The sequence below is a fragment of the Ornithorhynchus anatinus genome, chromosome 17, assembly GCF_004115215.2.
Source record: "Ornithorhynchus anatinus isolate Pmale09 chromosome 17, mOrnAna1.pri.v4, whole genome shotgun sequence".
Lineage (NCBI taxonomy): Eukaryota > Metazoa > Chordata > Mammalia > Monotremata > Ornithorhynchidae > Ornithorhynchus > Ornithorhynchus anatinus.
The window spans coordinates 2542300-2559828 of record NC_041744.1 but is presented as its reverse complement, the minus strand read 5'-3'; the positions used below and the strand labels follow the sequence as shown (position 1 = coordinate 2559828).

At 71.1% G+C, this 17529-nt stretch overlaps 1 protein-coding gene across 1 annotated transcript; it reads right to left on the bottom strand.

The window, feature by feature from the left end:
* Positions 1–455: 455 nt before the first annotated feature.
* On the bottom strand, positions 456–5374 carry RFFL (ring finger and FYVE like domain containing E3 ubiquitin protein ligase). Its single transcript, XM_029081711.2, has 6 exons — positions 4748–5374; positions 3642–3831; positions 2446–2748; positions 1268–1402; positions 912–1125; positions 456–694 (listed from the first exon to the last, which is right to left on the bottom strand). Exons 2-6 carry the CDS (start codon positions 3819–3821, stop codon positions 513–515), a joined length of 1014 nt encoding a protein of 337 aa, XP_028937544.1. The 5' UTR covers positions 3822–3831; positions 4748–5374; the 3' UTR covers positions 456–512.
* Positions 5375–17529: the final 12155 nt, after the last annotated feature.

The following is a 17529-nucleotide window of genomic DNA, read 5'->3' as shown; positions in this document are numbered from 1 at the left end:
GCCGCGGCGCTCCCCGGCCGCCCCCGACCCGGCGGGGGCCGGAGCCGCGAGACCGGGTCGACGTGGGTAAGGAGCGGCCCCGCGGCCCCATCTCGCCCCGCCGGCGCCGCGGCCGGACAAGGGGCCGGGGGACGTCGCCCTCGCGGCCGTGAGGTAGGGAGGCCCGCGTAGTCCGGGCCCTCCCGGGCCCCCGGCGGCGGCCCGCTCCGGGCCGAGGCGGGCGGCCGGACCCCCGGCGGGGTCTCCGGCGGTCGCTCCCGCCGGACCCGGGGGGAGGCGAGCGGAGCGGTCTGTCGGGCCGGCGGCGGACGCGGGCGAGCCTCTCGGGACCCCGCGGGCGGAGGGGCCGGAGCCGGCCATCCGGGGCCCCGCTGGCCGGCGGGGGAGGCGACCCTCTCACCCCCGAGCCGCCGCCCCCGCCCCCCCGCCCCCCCCCCCCCCCCCCGGCGGGCCCGGGGGCCGAGCGGGCCGGAGGGCCCCCGGGTCGTCCGGTCACGGCGGCGTCCGCGAGGTCAGGAGCGGAAGACGCGGACGGCGCGGATGACGTACTGGCGGCAGATGGGACACTCGCTCATGCGCTTACCGCATTTGGTGCAGGTGACCATGTGGCCGCACTCGAGCAGGACGCAGTCGACGGGCGAGTCCATGCAGATCTTGCACAGGTTCTCCTCGAGGCCCAGGGCGGCCGCGCTCCCTAAGCGCACCGGACGCGAGGGACGGGCGGTCGGGGCGGGGCGCGGCGCGGCGTCCCGGTCCCGCCGGGGGTCCCGGGTCCGCCGCCGGGGGAGGGTCGGGCCGAGCGCCGTCCGGAGGGGGAGAGGGATGGCCGGACGTGCCGTTCCGACCCGCGGACGCCGCGCCGGAAGGGGAAGGAGACGCGACGGCGCGGGGCCGGCGGGTCCCGCGCTTACCCGGGTGCCGGAGTTCCCTCTGCCGGTCCCGGAACAGGCGGGTGACCCGCTCCATCAGCTCCCACTTCTCACAGCAGCCCTTGTAGTTGACGAAGTTGCGGGCCAGGATCTCCTTCAGCTGGCGCACGCTCAGGGCCTCGACGTCCTCCTCGCGCCCCAGGTCCGACAGGGAGGCCCTGCGTCCGGCCGGCGGGGCCTCGTCCGAGTCCACGGACTGCGGGGGAACCCGGGGCCGTGAGGACGCCCCGGGCCCGGCGGGGCCCGAGGGCCGGGCGAGCCCGCCGTACCCGCCCCCTCCCTCCGACGGCGAGGCGCCCGGGGCGGCCGCCGGCCCTCTCCCGCCCCTCCCGACGTACCGAAGCGTCCGCCTCTCGCTCGGCAGCCCCCGCGCGGGTCTCGTCCTCGGCCGCCGCCGGACGCTCGCCCTCGTCTCCGTCCCGGGGTACGCGCCCGTCGGCCTGAACGGGGCGGGGGGGAGGGGGAGACGCGGCCTGCCGGGAGAAGGCGGCGGACTCTGGGGCGGCGGGCCGGGGGTGCCGGCTCCCCTCTCCCCGGCTGGGAGGGCCGGCGGCGGACCCCCCCCCCCCCGCGCCTGCGAGACGGGCGGCGTCCAGCCTCCCTACCCGCGCGCGCGCCGGAAGCGAGGACCCGGGAAGGACTCCTAACCCGAGCCCGCGAGGCCTCGCCCCGGCCCCGGCTCGGGAAACGCGTGGCCCGAATCGGTCGGCTGCGCCACCGGCGGCCGGTCGGTTCTGTTCACCGAGCGCTGACTGGGGGCGGGGCGCTCGCCCGAGCACTTGGGAGAGCGTGTCGTCAGACGCGTCCCCGCCCTCCGGCTCACGTCGGAGAAGCAGCGCGGCTCAGCGGCGGGAGCCCGGGCTGGGGAGTCAGAGGTCGCGGGTTCCGATCCCCGCGCCGCCCCTTGTCGGCTGTGGGACCCTGGGCGACTCGGTCCACCACTCGGTGCCTCGGTTCCCTCATCCGTAAAAGGGGCATCGAGGCTGCGAGCCCCAGGTGGGGACAACCGGATAACCTCGGACGGTGCCGAGAACGGCGCCGGGCACGTAGTAAGCGCTTAACGGACGCCGTCGTCACCGCTGTCGTCAACGTTTCCCCATTTCGTCGGTCCTCGGCTCGGATGGAGCATTCGATCGGGGGCGGCCCGGTCCGGTCTCGCTCTTCGCCCCGTCCCGCCCCGCGTGGCCTCCCGCGGGGCGGGTCTGACCTCCACCCGGCCGCCGCGCCGCGCCGGGTCGAGAGGGTTCGGCCGCCGGCGCCTCCCCCCCGTCCCGAGGTTCCCGGGCGGGGGCTCGGCGGGGCGCGGGGGGCCGGCCGGCGGGGGGGGGACCCGCGCCGGTCCCGGCCCCCGTCGGCCGTCCCAACCCCCCCAGGCCCTCCGCCTCCGGACCGAGGGTCGTGGGCCCGGGCCGCGCGTGATCCCGCGGGGAGGCTCCCTCCGCCTCTCCGGCGTCGTCCGCCGGCGCGCGTTCCCGCTGCCGGGAGAGCGCGGGGGGCCCGGTGAAGGCGGCCGTACCTGAGGGTCTTCCCGAGTCCGCGGGAGGGGCCCGGGGGGCGCGGGCGGGTCCGGGGGCGGGCCGGCGGCGGGCCGGCGGGCGAGCACCAGGCGCACCAGCTCCTCCTTCTCGCGGCAGGTCTCGGAGGAGACGCCGTGGCGGGACAGGTAATCCCGCAGCTCCTTCACCTTCATCTTCATCAGCTCGTCGCGCCGGAAGGCCGTGGCCCGGACCCGCCGGCACGGGGGGCAGAGGGGGGGCCCGGCCCCGGCCGGCCCGCGGCAGGACGGGCACGAGGTCTGTCCGCAGTCCGGGCACGCGTGCTGTCCGGGAGTCGGGGCGGGGACGGGGCGGGGGGGGGGAGACGGGGCCGAGTTCGGGGGTGGGGAGGCGTCCCCCGGACCCGTCCCTTTAAAACCGGCCCCGGCCCCTTCCTCACTCCCGCGTTGCCACCCTAAGCCCCCCGGAAGCTCATCCCCCGGCGTCTGAGACCCCCGGAGCTCAGAGCCCCGCCCCCACACCCGGGAGGCCTCGGCCCCGCGAGGGACGAGTCCCCCCGGCCCCCCGCCGGCCGGGACGGAGTGGGAGCGGGGAGGCGTGGGCCCGCCCTGCCCGGCCAGCTCCGCTCGCGGGGGCTCCGCCAAACCGCGTCAACCCGCCCTCCCTCCCTCCCTCCGCGGCGAGCGGCCGTCCCGAGGGGCGGCTCGGCCCGTTCCCCCCGCCCGCCTCGGCCCGGGGAGGGCCACGAGGAGGCCGACCCGGTTGCCATCTCCGGCCCGGGGCTCTCGTGCTCAAGGGGCTGGGCGGGTGCCCGGGCCGAGGCTCAGAGGGACCGTTCTCCGACGGATCCCTCGGCTCGTCCGGGACGCCGGCCGGGGCTCCGCGCACCCTGTCCCGGTCCCGATTCGGGCAGAGGTGGGGCAGGAAGGGCCTGGGTCCGTACCCCGCGGGGCCGGGACGCCTCGGGTCGGCAGAGGGCTCGGCCCCCTCGCCCCGGGACTCGGCCCCCTCGCCCCGGGACTCGGTCTCCTCCCAGCCGAGGATTCCCGCGCCGGACCGGCGGGGTCCGGCGCGAGGCCCGGGCCCGCCGACGCCCTCCTCGGGCCGGGTCGTCTCGGGCTCTCGCGGCCTCGGACGCCCGCGGCCCCCCCCCCGCCCCCCCCCGGTTCGGAGGCTCGCGACCCCGCTCGGCCTCCTCCCCTCCCCTCCCACTCACCTCCCGCGCCGGGCCTCCGCAGGGCCGTCCGCAGGCCCGGCAGGCCGGCTGGGCCCCGGTCGGGGACGGGTGGGAGCTGAAGCCGGGGTTGGAGTAGGCCCGGACCCGGACTCCCGGGGGCTGCGGGGGCGGCTCCGGCCCCCCGTCCAGGCAGAACCAGTTGCAGCAGGCCGCCCACATGGTCCGGAGCCTGCCGGGGGTCAGAGAGAGAGAGAGAGGAATCCAGTCGAGACCCGCCTCTCGCAGGGCTCGCCGGCCGGGGATCGGGCTTCCTCCCCGCTTCCCGACCCGGGGGCACGGGCGGCACGGATCCGGATGGCCCGATTCCCCGGGGAAATGCAGCAGGAGGGGGCAACCCGGACGGGGACGTGGTCGGGACGGCCGCCGCCATCCGACGGAGGTTGAGCCGCGCGGGCCCCCGGGGCCGGGCAGCCCGCTCCCCGGACGCTCGGGACGAGTCGTCCCCGGGCACCCACGGCAGCGGGACACGGTGCTTTCTCTCTTCGGAGCTGAGGGACGACAGACCCTCGGGGCGCCCTCCGGAAGCGCGGCCGGGCCCCGTCACGCGGGGGGGTGGGGGCGCGAGGACCGGGGTCCCGCCGGCCGGGGGAGAGAGAGAGGGACCCGATCGCGGCCGAGCTCTCCGGCCCCCGCGTACCTCCTCGAGCCGACGGGAAGGGGGGGGGATCCCGAGGGCTTCGGCAGCGCCCCGGGGGCGGGGGGCGGGTCCCGGAGGTTTCCGGGTCAGGGTTTCTCGGGCGGAGGCCCGGGGGACGGCCGCCCGAGGTGGGCTCCGCCGGGGTTCCGTCGGAGACCGCTCCCCACCCCTGCCCGGGAGGGCGTCGCTCCCAGCTCCCCCCCGCCCCCGGGTCGCCGCCTCCCGGGAGGCTCCCTTTCCCCCCGAGACACGGGCGCCTAACAGACACCGTCACCGTCATCCCCCCTCCGTCTCCGGCGTAGTCCCGTGCGATCCGAGGACGACCCGGGACCACCGTGAGAGCGGGCCGGGGGACGCCCCTTCCCGTGGCCGGACCGCCGCGCCCCTCCCTCCCGAAGGCCCCTACGTCCCGGAGGGACGTCCCGCCGGAGGGACGGGACGCGGCCACCTGTTCCCGCGGCGGAGGGCTGGGAAGAGCGTCGAGAGCGGGTTACGGCGAGGGGGGCGGCGAGGCGGGATCGGAGGAGGGACGCGACTCGTTTTCCCATCACCGCCGAGGCCCGGGGGGTCACGCGAGCCCAGAGCGCGCTCTGATACGTGACTCCCTCCCTCTTCCGTGGGGCTTCCTGTCGGTCTTTTGGTGACGGAGGGCCGGAGTCCTCAGGCAACAGCCCCGGGTGCGGGACGGCCCCCCCCGGGGGACGGCGCCGTCCAGCTCCCGACCGCCTCCCGGCGGGGTCGGGCTCCGGGACGGGGATCTGGCGAGTCAACGTAAAGGCCCGTCCTCGGGGAGGCCGGACGGTCGGGGCTGAGACGCGTGGAAGTTTTCAGAGGCGTCTCGGACGGAGAAGGGCGGCGGTCCCATCCCGCGGGCTCGTGCGACGGGAGGACGCCGGGAAGCGGCACCGGGGGCGGGCTTCCATTCGGAAACCTGGACGAGAGGGCAGACGTTCCCTCCGTGGCCCGAGTGGCTAAATCGGGACAGGACCACCGGCCGCGTGTCCGGATCACGCGTAGGAGCTCCGCCCCCCCCCTCCTCCCGAAGGGTCCGGAGACCGGCCCCCCTCCGGGAGACGGCGGCCTTGGGGACGCGTTGACCGCAACGCGAGCGGGAAGCCCGCCTCGGAGCCGAGAGGGAAGGGCGTCCCGGGCGGGCTTTCTTTCTGAATGCCTTTTCTCCTTCCGCCCCGGGGTTTCGCTGTTCTTGTCGCTTGGGGTTTCTGAGCTGAAGCCCCCCCTCCCCCCCCCCGCCCCCCACCTCTCGCCGCACCTGCGCGGCAGGGCCCGGGAACCGGCCGAGCGGCCTGGGTTGGCGGGAGGCCGCCGGGTGGTCGGCCGCCTCTCCGGCCCTTTGGAGGGAAGACCCGGGGATCCCGTATCTGGAGTCGGCTGCCCCCGGGCGGTCGGGGAGGGCTCCGTCCGCTCTCCCCGGCCGGGCCCGCGCCACCTGTCCCTCCCTGCTCTGGCCCTGAAAGATCACCGTCGTCACGACGTCCTCGGCTTCCGGGAAGGGTTTCCCGCTGCCGGGCGGGAGAGGGCGGCGGTCACCTGCCTCCGGATGAGGACCCTCGAGAGGCCGCCCTGAACTCGGACGTTCGGCCGTCACCCGAGAGGCCGAGGATCCCGAGGCCCGACGGCCCCCCCCCTTCCCCTTCAAAACCCGCCGCCCCGGCGGCGCGGCGCGGCGCGGCTTCCCGAGACCCGACCGAGCCCGTCCGGCCCACCGCCGCTTCCTGTGAGATCACGGGAGGGCGGAGCGGCCGGACGGACGGGAGACCCGTCGGCGGCCCGCGAGCCACCCACTTCACGTCCCCGCTCCCCTCCCGCCCGGCCGGGAAGGATCCTCTTCTTCCCGGACCTCCTCGTCCGGGCTAGGGAAGGGTCTTGCCTCTCCCGCCCGACATTCTCTCCCGCGACCGACGGTCCGGGCCTTCTGCCGTCCGTCCGCTAACGTCCTGCTCCCTGCCCGGACCCAAGGGGGTGGCGTGGGTGACGGGAGCGCGGGGGAGACCCGCGCCGGCCCGCCCTCCGTGCGGTAGGGAGGGACGCCCGCCCCAGAGGCTCCGGCGCAGTCCTCCGCTCGCCGAGCTCGGACGGATCCGAGCCCGGTGGGGATTCCCTCGGCAGGGTAGAGGGTAGCCTCTCGCCTCTGACCGGGTGGAGAGTTTGAAAGCTGAAAAACAGCACCGTGCCGACCCTCCGAGTAAAATCTGCCGGGCGACGACGGAGCCGCCGATCGGGGCCTTGTTTTTGACGCCGCGGGCGTGCGGCCGCGCTTCGGACACGTGCCGGGACGTCGCCGGGCTTCGCCGCTCCCTTCCCTCCGTTCCCGGGGAGGGGGTCCGTCCGCGAGAAGCCTCCCCGTGCCCGGCCCAGAGGGGAGGGGGGACCCCGGGGGGGGAACACGCGCGTGATCGAGGAGGGGTCCGCTCGGGGGAACGGAGGCCTCTGGGATTCGGGACGCCTTCCCTGGGGGAAGCGTCGTCCCGGAAGCCCCGGGTGGAGCGGCCGCCGGGGGAGCGTCCCCCGGAGCGGGTCATCGGTACGTCCGGGACGGACCGGCCCGCGGGGGAGACGGCGGGGAGGCGCACCCTTATCGCACCCGGCGGGGAGACGACCGGCCTTGTCCGCGGAGATAAAGGCTCCGAGGCCACCGCCCGGCCCGCTCCGGGAGGCGCTCCGGGCAATGGCTTTAAGTAGATTAGGCTTCAGAGCCTCCCAGAGCCCGGGGTCTCCCGAACCGGCCCGGGGGTCACGGGATCCGGCCCTCCGGCCCCTCCCCGCCGGGCCCTCGGAAAGGTCGGGCGTCTCCCTGGTGTCTCCCGACGTCCCGAGCCCCGGGAGCCGCCCTTCCTCCCCCGACCCGCCGCGGTACGATCGTACCGGAGACCGTTTCCAAGTCCCCCGGGGCGGCTGCCTTCCCCGACGGACGGGCCCGGTACCGTCCGACGACCCGAACGACGGCCCCGACGGGCCGGGACGGTGCCCGCCGCCCGCCCCCGTCCCGGCCAACCCGGGCCCCCGGGCGTTCCGCCTCGAGGCCGTGCGGCAGCGCCTCCCCCGGGAGCTAGGCCGCCGTCCCTGAGTTTCCGCGACCTACCTGTGGCGGGGGAGGACGCCGGGGCCAGGAGGTCGGGAGAGCCCGCCGCTGACCCGAGGCGGAAATCCCGGGAGGTCCGCGGCCGGGCCGGCCCGCGGCGGGCCCCGAACGCGCAGAGCCTCGGCCGCCGTCGCCCCTTCCGGGCCTCCCGCTCCCGTCCGCCTCGGGGCCGCTCGGGCCCCGGGCGTCTCAGCCTCACGTCCCGCTGCCCGATCGGGTCCAAGGCGCTGACGGCAGCCGTCCGGACGGCGAACGGCGCCTCGGCCTCGCTCCTCGCCGACATTCGCCTCTCACGCCTGGCCCGGCAGGGGTTCCCACCCTCTCGTCCTCCTCGGGATCGCCTCACACCCCCAACCGCCGCCCCGGACCCGGCCCTCATCCCCCCACCCCTTCCCAGATCACCCCCATCCCCGGACTTCTCGCAGGGGGACACGTCTTCCCGCCCCCGGGTCGGCCCCACGGCGACTTGGCAAACCCCCGCCGCCCTAGGGCGGCGGCCCAGCGGGAAGGGCATCCGGCCGGAAGTCCCGGCTTCTCGCCACTTGTTCCCAGCGTTTAACTCCCTCCTCGGGCCCCCCCCCCCCCCCCGGTCTCCCCATTCCTTGCCCCCAGTGACCCGGCCGCCTACTTTCCTAAGAATATTGACGTTATCAGGTGTCAGCTCCCTAAAATCGCCCTTGTCCCTCCCCCTTCCGTCCCCTCTTCGACTCTCCCATCCTTCCCGGCGGTATCTCCGGAGGTGATCTCCTGCCTCCTCTCGAAAGCTGACTCCTACCTCGGTGCCCCTTCCTTCGCCCCTTATCAAAATCCTTGCCCCCTCCCTTCTTCCCTCCCTAACAGCCATCTTCAACCGTTGGGTCTCCGAGGGCTTCTTCCCCACCGCTCTCCAACACGCCCACGTCTCCCCATCCTAAAAACACCCTCCCTCGATCCCAAGGTCCCCTCCGGCCATCGGCCCATCTCCCTCCTACCCTTCGTCTCCGGACTCCTCGGGCGAGCGGTCTGCAACCGCCGCCTAAATTCCTCTCCTCCGATTCTCTCCTCGCCCCCCTCCCGTCCGGCTTCCTCTCCCTTCGCTCCACAGAAGCCGCCCTCGCAAAGGTCACCGACGACCCCCTCGCCGGATCCGACGGCCTCCGCTCCGTCCTCGGCCTCCTCGGCCTCTCGGCTGCCTTCGCCACCGGGGACGCCCCCCCCCCCCCCGCTCCCGGAGACCCGATCCGCCCTCGGCTTCGCCGACTCGGTCCTCTCCCGGTCCTCCTCTCGTCTCTCTGGCCTTCGATTCCCCGTCTCCTCGGCGGGCTCCTCCTCTGCCTCCCCCCGTCTCACCGTGGGGGTCCCTCGGGTCTCAGCCCTGGGTGCCCTTCTATTCTCCGTCTCCACCCGCTCCCTCGGAGAACTCGCTCGCCCCCACGGCTTCGACTGCCACCTCCACGCGGACGACTCCCAGCTCTGCCTCTCCGGCCCCCATCTCTCTCCCCCTCCGCCATCTAGAGACCCCCTCCTGCCCTCGAGAGATCTCTGCCTGGCCGTCCTCCCGTCACCTCCGGCTTAACGCGTCCCAAACGGAGCTCCTCACCTTCCCACCCAAACCCCGTCCTCCCCCTGACTCTCCCGTCACTGTAGACGGCCCCACCATCCTTCCCGCCTCACAGGCCTGTAACCTTGGCGTCATCCTTGATTCCTCTCTCCTGCCGAACCCACGTATTCGATCCGTCACTAAGCCGTGCCAGTTCCACCTTCGGAACGTGGCTAAAATCCGCCTCTTCCTCCCCGTCCGAACTGTTACCACGTGAATTCAAGTCACTCATCCCCCGCCTGGATTCCCGGATCGGCCTCCTCGCTGACCTCCCGTCTCTCCCCACCCGGTCCACGCTTCACTCTGCTTCCCGCGTCAGTCCTTCTACAGAAACGTTCAGGACACGTCAGCCCGCGCTTCCAAAAACTCCAGCGTTTGCCCATCCTCTTCCGCGTCGAAGAAGAACACCTCACCGCCGGCTTTAAAGCCGTCCGTCCCCTCGCCCGCTCCTACCTCACCTCGCCACTCTCCTACTCCAACCCTGCCCGCGCGCTCCGCTCCTCCAGTGCCAACCTTCTCACCGGTCGTGGGTTCTGATCCCGGCTCCGCCACCCGCCTGCTGGGTGATCTCGGACAGGTCACCTCACTTTTCCGATCCTCCGTTCCCTCACCTCGATGGGGGGGGTTACTGTACTAAGGATTACATCGCTCAGTCCGGTGCTCTGCACGTAGTGCGCGCTCAGTAAATGCTATCGAATGAATGGATTACGAGCGCGAGCCCCACGTGGGAACGCACGCGCCCCGAATACCTCCCATCTACCCCGGCGCTCAGAACGGTGCTTAGCACGTAAGTGAGAGCTTCATTTTTATTACGACTAACGGTGATTTGTGAGTCAGGCCCGACCCCATTTAGGGGAGGGCAGGGAGCCGGCGTTGCGGGCCCGGTGGGCCTCGGTCCGGCCGGTCCGCCCCGACCGGGGGGATCCTCCTCCTCTTTCCAGATGGACCCGGAGGAAGCGGAGACCCACCGGGGGGAAAGGGAGCGGAGGATCGGCGGCCGGACGGCACCTGGATCCTCCCCCGGAGGCGGAAAACGTCCAGCCGGGGGGCCGGCTCGCCTTCCGCGCCGACCCCCGACGCCCAACCACCGCCGGGATGGTGCCCTGCCCACGGTAAGCGCTCTCTACCCGGACGCGTTGTCGATTTGAATTTCATTCGTGCGATTCAACTGGGTTTATTCTCGTATTATACTCTCCCAAGCGCTCAGTACAGCGCTCTGCGTACAGTAAGCGCTCGATAAAGAGACCCGATCCCTGCCCGCAATGAGTTTGAAGTCTGGGGGCGGGGGCGGGGAGACCTTAGAAACGACAGACGCGATGAATACGGACCCAAGCGGAAGGAAGAATAGAGGGAGTGGGAGAAGAGGAAAGGAGGGCTTAGTCGTCGGGGAAGGCCTCCTGGAGGAGAGGGGCCTCGGATAAGGCTCCGAACGGGGGCGGCGAGGAATCGTCTGGCGGGTCGGAGGAGGGAAGGGCGTTCCGGGCCAGAGGCAGGATGTGGGCGAGAGGTCGGCGGTGAGATCGAAATACGGCGAGAAGGCCGACAGCAGAGGAGCGGGGTGTGCGGGCTGGGTTGTAGAAGGAGAGGAGCGAGGTGAGGTAGGAGGGGGAGAGGGGGATGGACGGCTTTAAAGCCGATGGCGAGGAGTTCTCGTTTGACGTAGAGGTGGATTTTTCTGAGGGGGGGGGTGACGGTGACGCGGCCCGAACGTTTCTGTAGAAAAATAACCCGGGCGGCAGAGGTGTGGACATCCCCCACTCCCTTCTGCGTCTCCCTCACTTGCTCCCTCCGCTCGTCCCCCACCTCCCGGCCCCCCGGCGCTTATCCGTCATTTCGTTTATTTGTATCGACACCCGTCTCCACCCCGCCGCCGCCCCCCAGACCGTGAGCGCGTCGTGGGCAGGGAGGGTCGCCGTTTACCGTGGTTTCCCAAGCGCTCAGTCCAGCGCCCTGCGCAGGGTAAGCGCTTCGGTCGTATTAAAGAATGACTGGAGTGGGGCGAGGCGGGAGGTCAGCGAGGAGGCCGACGCGGTCATCCAGGCGGGAGGGGGGGAGCGACTGTATTAACGTGGTTTGGACGGAGAGGAAAGGGCCGAGGGTCCCGGGCGACTCCCCCGTCGGGGCCACCACAACGGGCGTAGGTCCGCGGGGTCGACCCGGCAGCCCGTCCGGCGGACGTGGGGTCGGTCGTCCCAAGCGCCCAACGGGTAGCGGTCAGGACGGCGCTCGGCACCTACGTGGCGCCGGGCTAGGTCCGAGGTGACCGGGTCGGACTCGGTCCCTGACTCCCCCCCCCGGCGGAGCGGCTGGGAGGGGACGATGGAGTTTGCTCTCCCGGGCGGGCCGAGCGCCCGCCGAGTACTCGGGACTGTACTAAATGTCAGCGATAGTAAACGGGCCCGGAGAGCCAATCCCCCCCCCCCCCCCCCCCCCGGCCAGCTCCGGTCTCCTCCTCTGTAAACAGGGAAGTGAAGCGACCGGCTTGAGGTCATCCGGCAGGCGCGTGGCGGGGTGGGAGCTACAAGTCCCCTGACTCCCAAGGGGAAAGGACGTGTGTCCGGGAGTTCGAAGACCTGGGTTCAGATCCCCGCCCCTCCGCTCGGCCGCTCCGAACGTAACTGTCGTCATTTTTATTTGCTAAACGCTTACCGGGCGCCAAGCGCCGTTCTCCGCACCGGGGGTGGATCGGACGCGGTCCCCGTCCCCAACGGGGCTCTCGCTCTTCATCCCCGTTTTATAGCGGCGGGCACCGAGGCCCGGAGAAGTGACTCGCCCAAGGTCACAGAGCAGACAAGGGGCAGACCGAGGATCGGAACCCACGTCCCGTGACTCCCGAGCCCGAGCTCTCGCCACTAGGCCACGCCGCTACGGGTCGGGCGCCGTCCCAAGCGCCGGGGCGGGTAGGAGCAGATCGGGTTGGACACGGTCCCCGTCCCCCGCGGGGCTCGGTCACGATCCCCGTTTTACGGATGAGAGAAACTGAGGCCCAGAGAAGTAGAGAGACTCACCCGAGGTCACGCTGCCTTGGGCCAGTGGCTTTGCTTCTGTGGGCTCCCCCTTTCTCGCCTGCAAAACGGGGAGACTCGACCCTAAACCCTCCTCGGCCCCTCGTCCGGCCCGGGGCTGCGAGACGGCGGCCCGGTCGTCCACCCCGGTGCGTACTATATGCTAAGCACTGGACCGAGCGCTCGTTAAGAGACGGGTGTAAGGATACTAAGGGGATCTGTTAAGCGCTCACCGTGTGCCAAGCAGCGTTCAGAGCGCCGGGGCGGTTACAGGGTAGTCGGGTCGGCCCCCGTGGGGCTCACGGTCCGGGTTCCGATCCCGGCCCCGCCGCCCGTCGGCCGTGGGAGTCCTCGGGCGAGCCGCTCAGTTTCTCGGCGCCTCGGTTTCCTCATCTGGAAAACGGGGATGAGGGCTGCGAGCCCCACCTGGGACCGCCCGATGACCCTGCCTCTCCCCCGGCGCTCGGCACACAGTAAGCGCTTAACCAACGCCGACATTATCGTACGTCCCGGCTCTGCCACCGCGTCAGCCGGGTGACCGTGGGCCGGTCGCTTCACTTCTCTGGGCCTCGGTTCCCCCATCTGGAAAATGGGGAAGAAGACCGGGGGCCTCACGTGGGACCACTCGATGACCCCGGATCTCCCCCGGCGCTGAGAACGGTGCTCCGCACGTAGTGAGCGCTTAAGAAGGACCCACATCGCCGTCGTCGGGATGATTATTCATCCCCATTTTGCAGGTGAGGTCCCGAAAAGGGAAGCGGGGCGCCGCGCGTCGAAGTCGTCTGCGGGTCGGTGCCTCCCCCTCTTCCCGCCGAGACGGCGAGACCCCCCGGGCCACCCCCTCGCCCCAGCGCTTAGCCCAGTGTCTGACCCGGGGGAGGCGCCGGACGGGCCCCGGGCTCAGCGGTGAGCGGCGGGGCGGGCGGGATTAGAACCCGGCTCCTCGGCCTCCCTCGGGCCGCGGGGCATTTCCGGGGGGGGGGGGCCCGGACGGGACAACGGTCGGGGGGCGGTTTGTCCCGTTCGGACGAGTGACGGACAAGTTGGGCCCGCAGCGAGGGGGAGGGGGCGCGGCCCGACCTCTGACCCCTGACCCCTGACCTCTGACCCAACCCCCCGGGAGCCGCCGCTTCTCACCTGCCGGTCCCCGTCCGGGGGGGCGGGGGGGGGGGGGGGGTCCTGCCCTGTCGTGGGGGGCGGGGGTCCGGTCCGGTCCGGTCCGGTCCGGTCCGGGCGGGGGTCAGAAGGTCGCGGTGCGGCGTCGGGGGGCGCGGCGGCCCATCGCCCGCACGGCCCAGGAAGGCCACTCGCCCCGCCCTCCCTCCCTGGGCACGCCCCCTGGCGGCGGCGGCCCGCCCCCACGCCCCGTGCTCCGGGCCCCGCCCCGCCCCTCTCCGGCGCCGGCCCCGCCCCTTGTGACGCGGCTCCCTCCCCGACGGCGGCCCCGCCCCCCGCCCCGCCCATTCCAGGCGTCGGCCCCGCCCCTTCGTGACGCGGTCCCCTCTCTGCCTCCGGCCCCGCCCATCCCCGGCGCTGGCCCCGCCCCTTATGACGCAGTCCTCTTTCCCCTCCCCGGCCCCGCCCCCCGTCGCCCGGGAAACGCCCCCCTCCCTCCCCGCCCTCGACGCGCCCCCTGGCGGCGGCCCGAGGTGTGAAGCGCCCCCCCCCCCCCACCCCCCGCCCCTTCCTGACTGAGCGCCTCCTCCTGCGATTAATAAATGTCGGTATTGGTGAAGCGCTTCCTATGCGCAGAGCGCCGTTGTAAGCGGCGGGGGAGATCCGGGGTCATCGGGTGGTCCCACGCGAGGCTCCCAGGCTTCATCCCCATTTGACAGATGAGGTCACCGAGGCCCAGAGAGGTGAAGCGACCTGCCCCGAGTCACCCGGCGGACAAGTGGCACTGACCGGGCCCCACCGCCGTCGACCGACACCCTTCGTCTTACGATGCCCTTGGTTAAGCGCTTCCTCTGCGCCGGGCGCCGGGGGGAGATCCGGGGTCATCGGGTGGTCCCGCGTGAGGTTCACGGTCTTCATCCCCGTTGGACAGACGAGGGAACTGAGGCACGGAGAAGTGAAGGGACCGGCCCACGTCCTCCCGCGGTCGCGGAACGCCCTCCCTCCTCGCCTCCGCCGAACCGATTCTCTTCCCCTCTTCGAAACCCCGCTTACAACTCACCTCCTCCGAGAGGCCTTCCCGGACCGAGCTCCCCTTCTCCCTCTGCTCCCCCTCTTCGCCTCTCCTCGGCTAAACCCTCTTTCCCCCCCATCCCCCTCCGCTCCTCCCCCTCTCCCTTCCCCTCCCCTCGGCACCGTACCCGTCCGCTCGACTGTATCTATTTTCCTCACCCTATTTATTTTGTTAACGAGATGTACGTCGCCTCGATCCTGTTTAGCCGCCGTCGGTTTTTACGGGACGTTCTTCCCCTCGACTCTATTTATCGCCGTCGTTCTCGTCCGTCTCCCCCGATGAGACCGTAAGCCCGTCAGACGGCGGGGACCGTCTCTGTCTGTTGCCGACCTGTTCGTTCCAAGCGCTTAGTCCGGTGCTCGGCACAGAGTAAGCGCTCAATAGATACTATTGAATGAATGAATGAACGGCCCAAAGTCACAAGGCGGACAAGTGGCGGGGCCGGGAGGGGAACCCACGACCTCCGACTCCCGGGCTCCTTCCAGCTGCCTCTCGCGCTGGGCCTCGGCTCCGTCCAGACCCGAGGCACCTCTGACCCGCCCGGGGACCGGGAGGGGCCCGAAAGGTCAGCCGGGCCAGCCCCCTGCCTCCGGTCGGATTTACCGATCCGCCCGGTCCGCGGGAAGGGCCGTTGGGTGATGACCCTGTATCTCCCCCAGCGCTTAGAACAGTGCTCTGCACATAGTAAGCGCTTAACAAATGCCAACATCATCATCATCATCATCATCATCATCATCACAGAGACCCCCATGACGGCACGTCCCCCGCGGGGCCGAGACAGCCGGCCTGGGCCTAACGTGGAATTCCCACTCCGGAACAGCGGTCGGAACCCGAGAAAGACCAGAGTTCAGCACTTGGGGAAGGGGACTTGGGAAAGGGAAAAAAAAATCCCAGCTTTCTTCTGATGATCCTGCAGAAAAACCTCCCAAACGACAGCGCGGCCCAGTAGAGAGAGCACAGGCCCGGGAGTCAGGAGGACCCGGGTGCGAATCCCCGCTCCGCCGCTTGTGTGACCTGGGTCACGTCGCTTCGATTCTCTGGGCCTCGGTTCCCCCGTCCGTAGAATGGGGATTAAGACCGTGGGCCCCTCGTGGGGCAGGGACGGCGTCCGACCTGCCGGCTTCTACGTGCCCGGCACTTAGCGCGGCGCCCGGCACCTGGCGAGCGCTCAACGAACACCATTTTAAAAATCCCCCGGCCCCGATCCCGACACCCGGCCAGAGCTGGGACAGAAGGCCGGACGGGACCCCCCCCCCCGGCCTCGAGCGGGGTCCGCCGGCCGGACCGGAGGGGCCGCCCCCGAGACCGGCCCGTTGCGGCGCGAGGCCGTCCGCCGACCGCCCGGGACGGGAGGCCGACCTCGCGTCGGCCGACCCGGCCGGCCGGGACGGGGAAGGGGGTGCCCCGAGCGGGTCGGGTTCTCACGGCGGCTCCCCCCCGACCCCGTCCGTCCACCGGGCTCCCCCCCGGTCCCACCGAGAGCCGAGGCCTACTTCTGCTCCCGAAGCGGGGGCGGAGATTCATTCGTTCCACCGTATTTACGGAGCGCTCACCGTGTGCGGGGCACCGGACCGAGCGCTCGGACCGAGACGGTCCCTACCCGACGACGGGCTCGCGGTCTAAGCCCCGGGTGGTCGGGCTGTCCCCCGGGGGGCTCGCCGGCTTCGTCCCCGTTTTCCAGATGAGGGAACGGAGGACCGGAGAAGGGACGTGGCCTGCCCAACGTCACCCGGCGGGCCTGAGATTAGAACCCGCGTCCTCTGCCTCCCAAGGCCGCGCCCTTGCCCCTAAGCCACGCCGGGGGGGGGGGGGTTCCATTTACGGGAACGGGCGGGTGGGGCAGCAGGGCCCGAACGCGCTCCGGACCCGCCCCACGGGACACGGAAACCACCGGGCCCGCGGACGACGCGGCGGGCCGAGGGCGGGAGAGAATAAAGGCTGCAAAACCGAACGATAACGAAGGTATCCGTTAAGCGCTCACTCCGTGCCGAACGCCCTTCTAAGCGCTGGGGTAGATCCAGGGTGATCAGGTCGTCCCATCTGGGGCGCTCGGTCTTAACCCCCATTTGACGTGAGGTCACTGAGGCACAGAGACGTGACTGGCCCAAGGTCGCACGGCAGACAAGTGGCCGGGGCGGGATTAGAACCCACATCCTCTGACTCGAGCCCGGCCTCTTGCCGCTGAGCCGCGAAGGGAGAGGGAGCAGGGACAACGGAGGTTTAGTCGGGGAAGGCCTTTCGGACGTGGGATCTTAGGGATTCTTTGGAAGTGTGGAGCGAGGACCTTGGACGGGTTGGAGATGATAATAATGGCATCTGTTAAGCGCCTACTATGTGCCAAGCACCGTTCTAAGCGCTGGGAGGGGATACAAGGTCATCAGGTTGCCCCACGTGGGACCCACAGTCTTCATCCCCATCTTACAGATGAGGTCCGGGGAAGTGACGTGACTGGCCCGAGGTCACCCAGCTGACAAAACGGCGGAGTGGGGATTAGAACCCAGGACCTCCGAGAGGGGAGAGAACAGCAGCTCCTTATGGGGAAGGAATGCGCCCGTCTATTGCTGCGTTGTCCTCTCCCGGGGGTTTAGTACAGCCCGTCTCCCCCGATTAGACCGTAAACCCATCGAAGGGCAGGGACTGTCGCCATCTGTTGCCTGTTTGTCCATTCCAAGCGCTCGGTACAGTGCTCTGCACATAGTAAGCGCTCAATAAATACTATTGAATGAAGGAAAGTAAACGCTCAATCAACAGGATTGACTGAACAGATGCTCCCTGCCCGCCGGGCTCTCACCCGAGTGGTTTATATTCTCCTTCCCCCCGCCTCACCTGGGTGACCCGGGCACTTAATCATAACGACGTTGGTATTTGTTAAGCGCTCACTACGTGCCGAGCACCGTTCTAAGCGCCGGGGGAGATACAGGTTGTCCCACGTGAGGCTCACAGTCAATCCCCATTTTACAGATGAGGGAACTGAGGCACAGAGAACCGAAGCGACTCTCCCACAGGTCACACAGCTGACGGGTGTGCCACGCCGCTTCCCCTCGCGTTGAACCGTCCTCTCCCAAGCGCTCAGCACGGTGCTCCGCACTCAGTACGCGCTCACTAAATGACCGAACGAACGAGGTCCTCGAAGGCAGGGAGCGAAACCCAGGAGGCCGGGAGTCACGGGACTCGGCCTCTAACCCCGATCCTGGCCTGCGCCTGCGGCTGTCCCCCTCCTCCCCCCGAGCCGGGGCCGACGACGCGAAACAGGACGGGGGCCGGCTCCGGCCGAAACCCGAGGTCGACGGTGAGTTTCCGGCACGTCGTCGTGCCGGACGAGCGGCTATTCCGGCGGCCCCCAACAAACCCCGCGCCG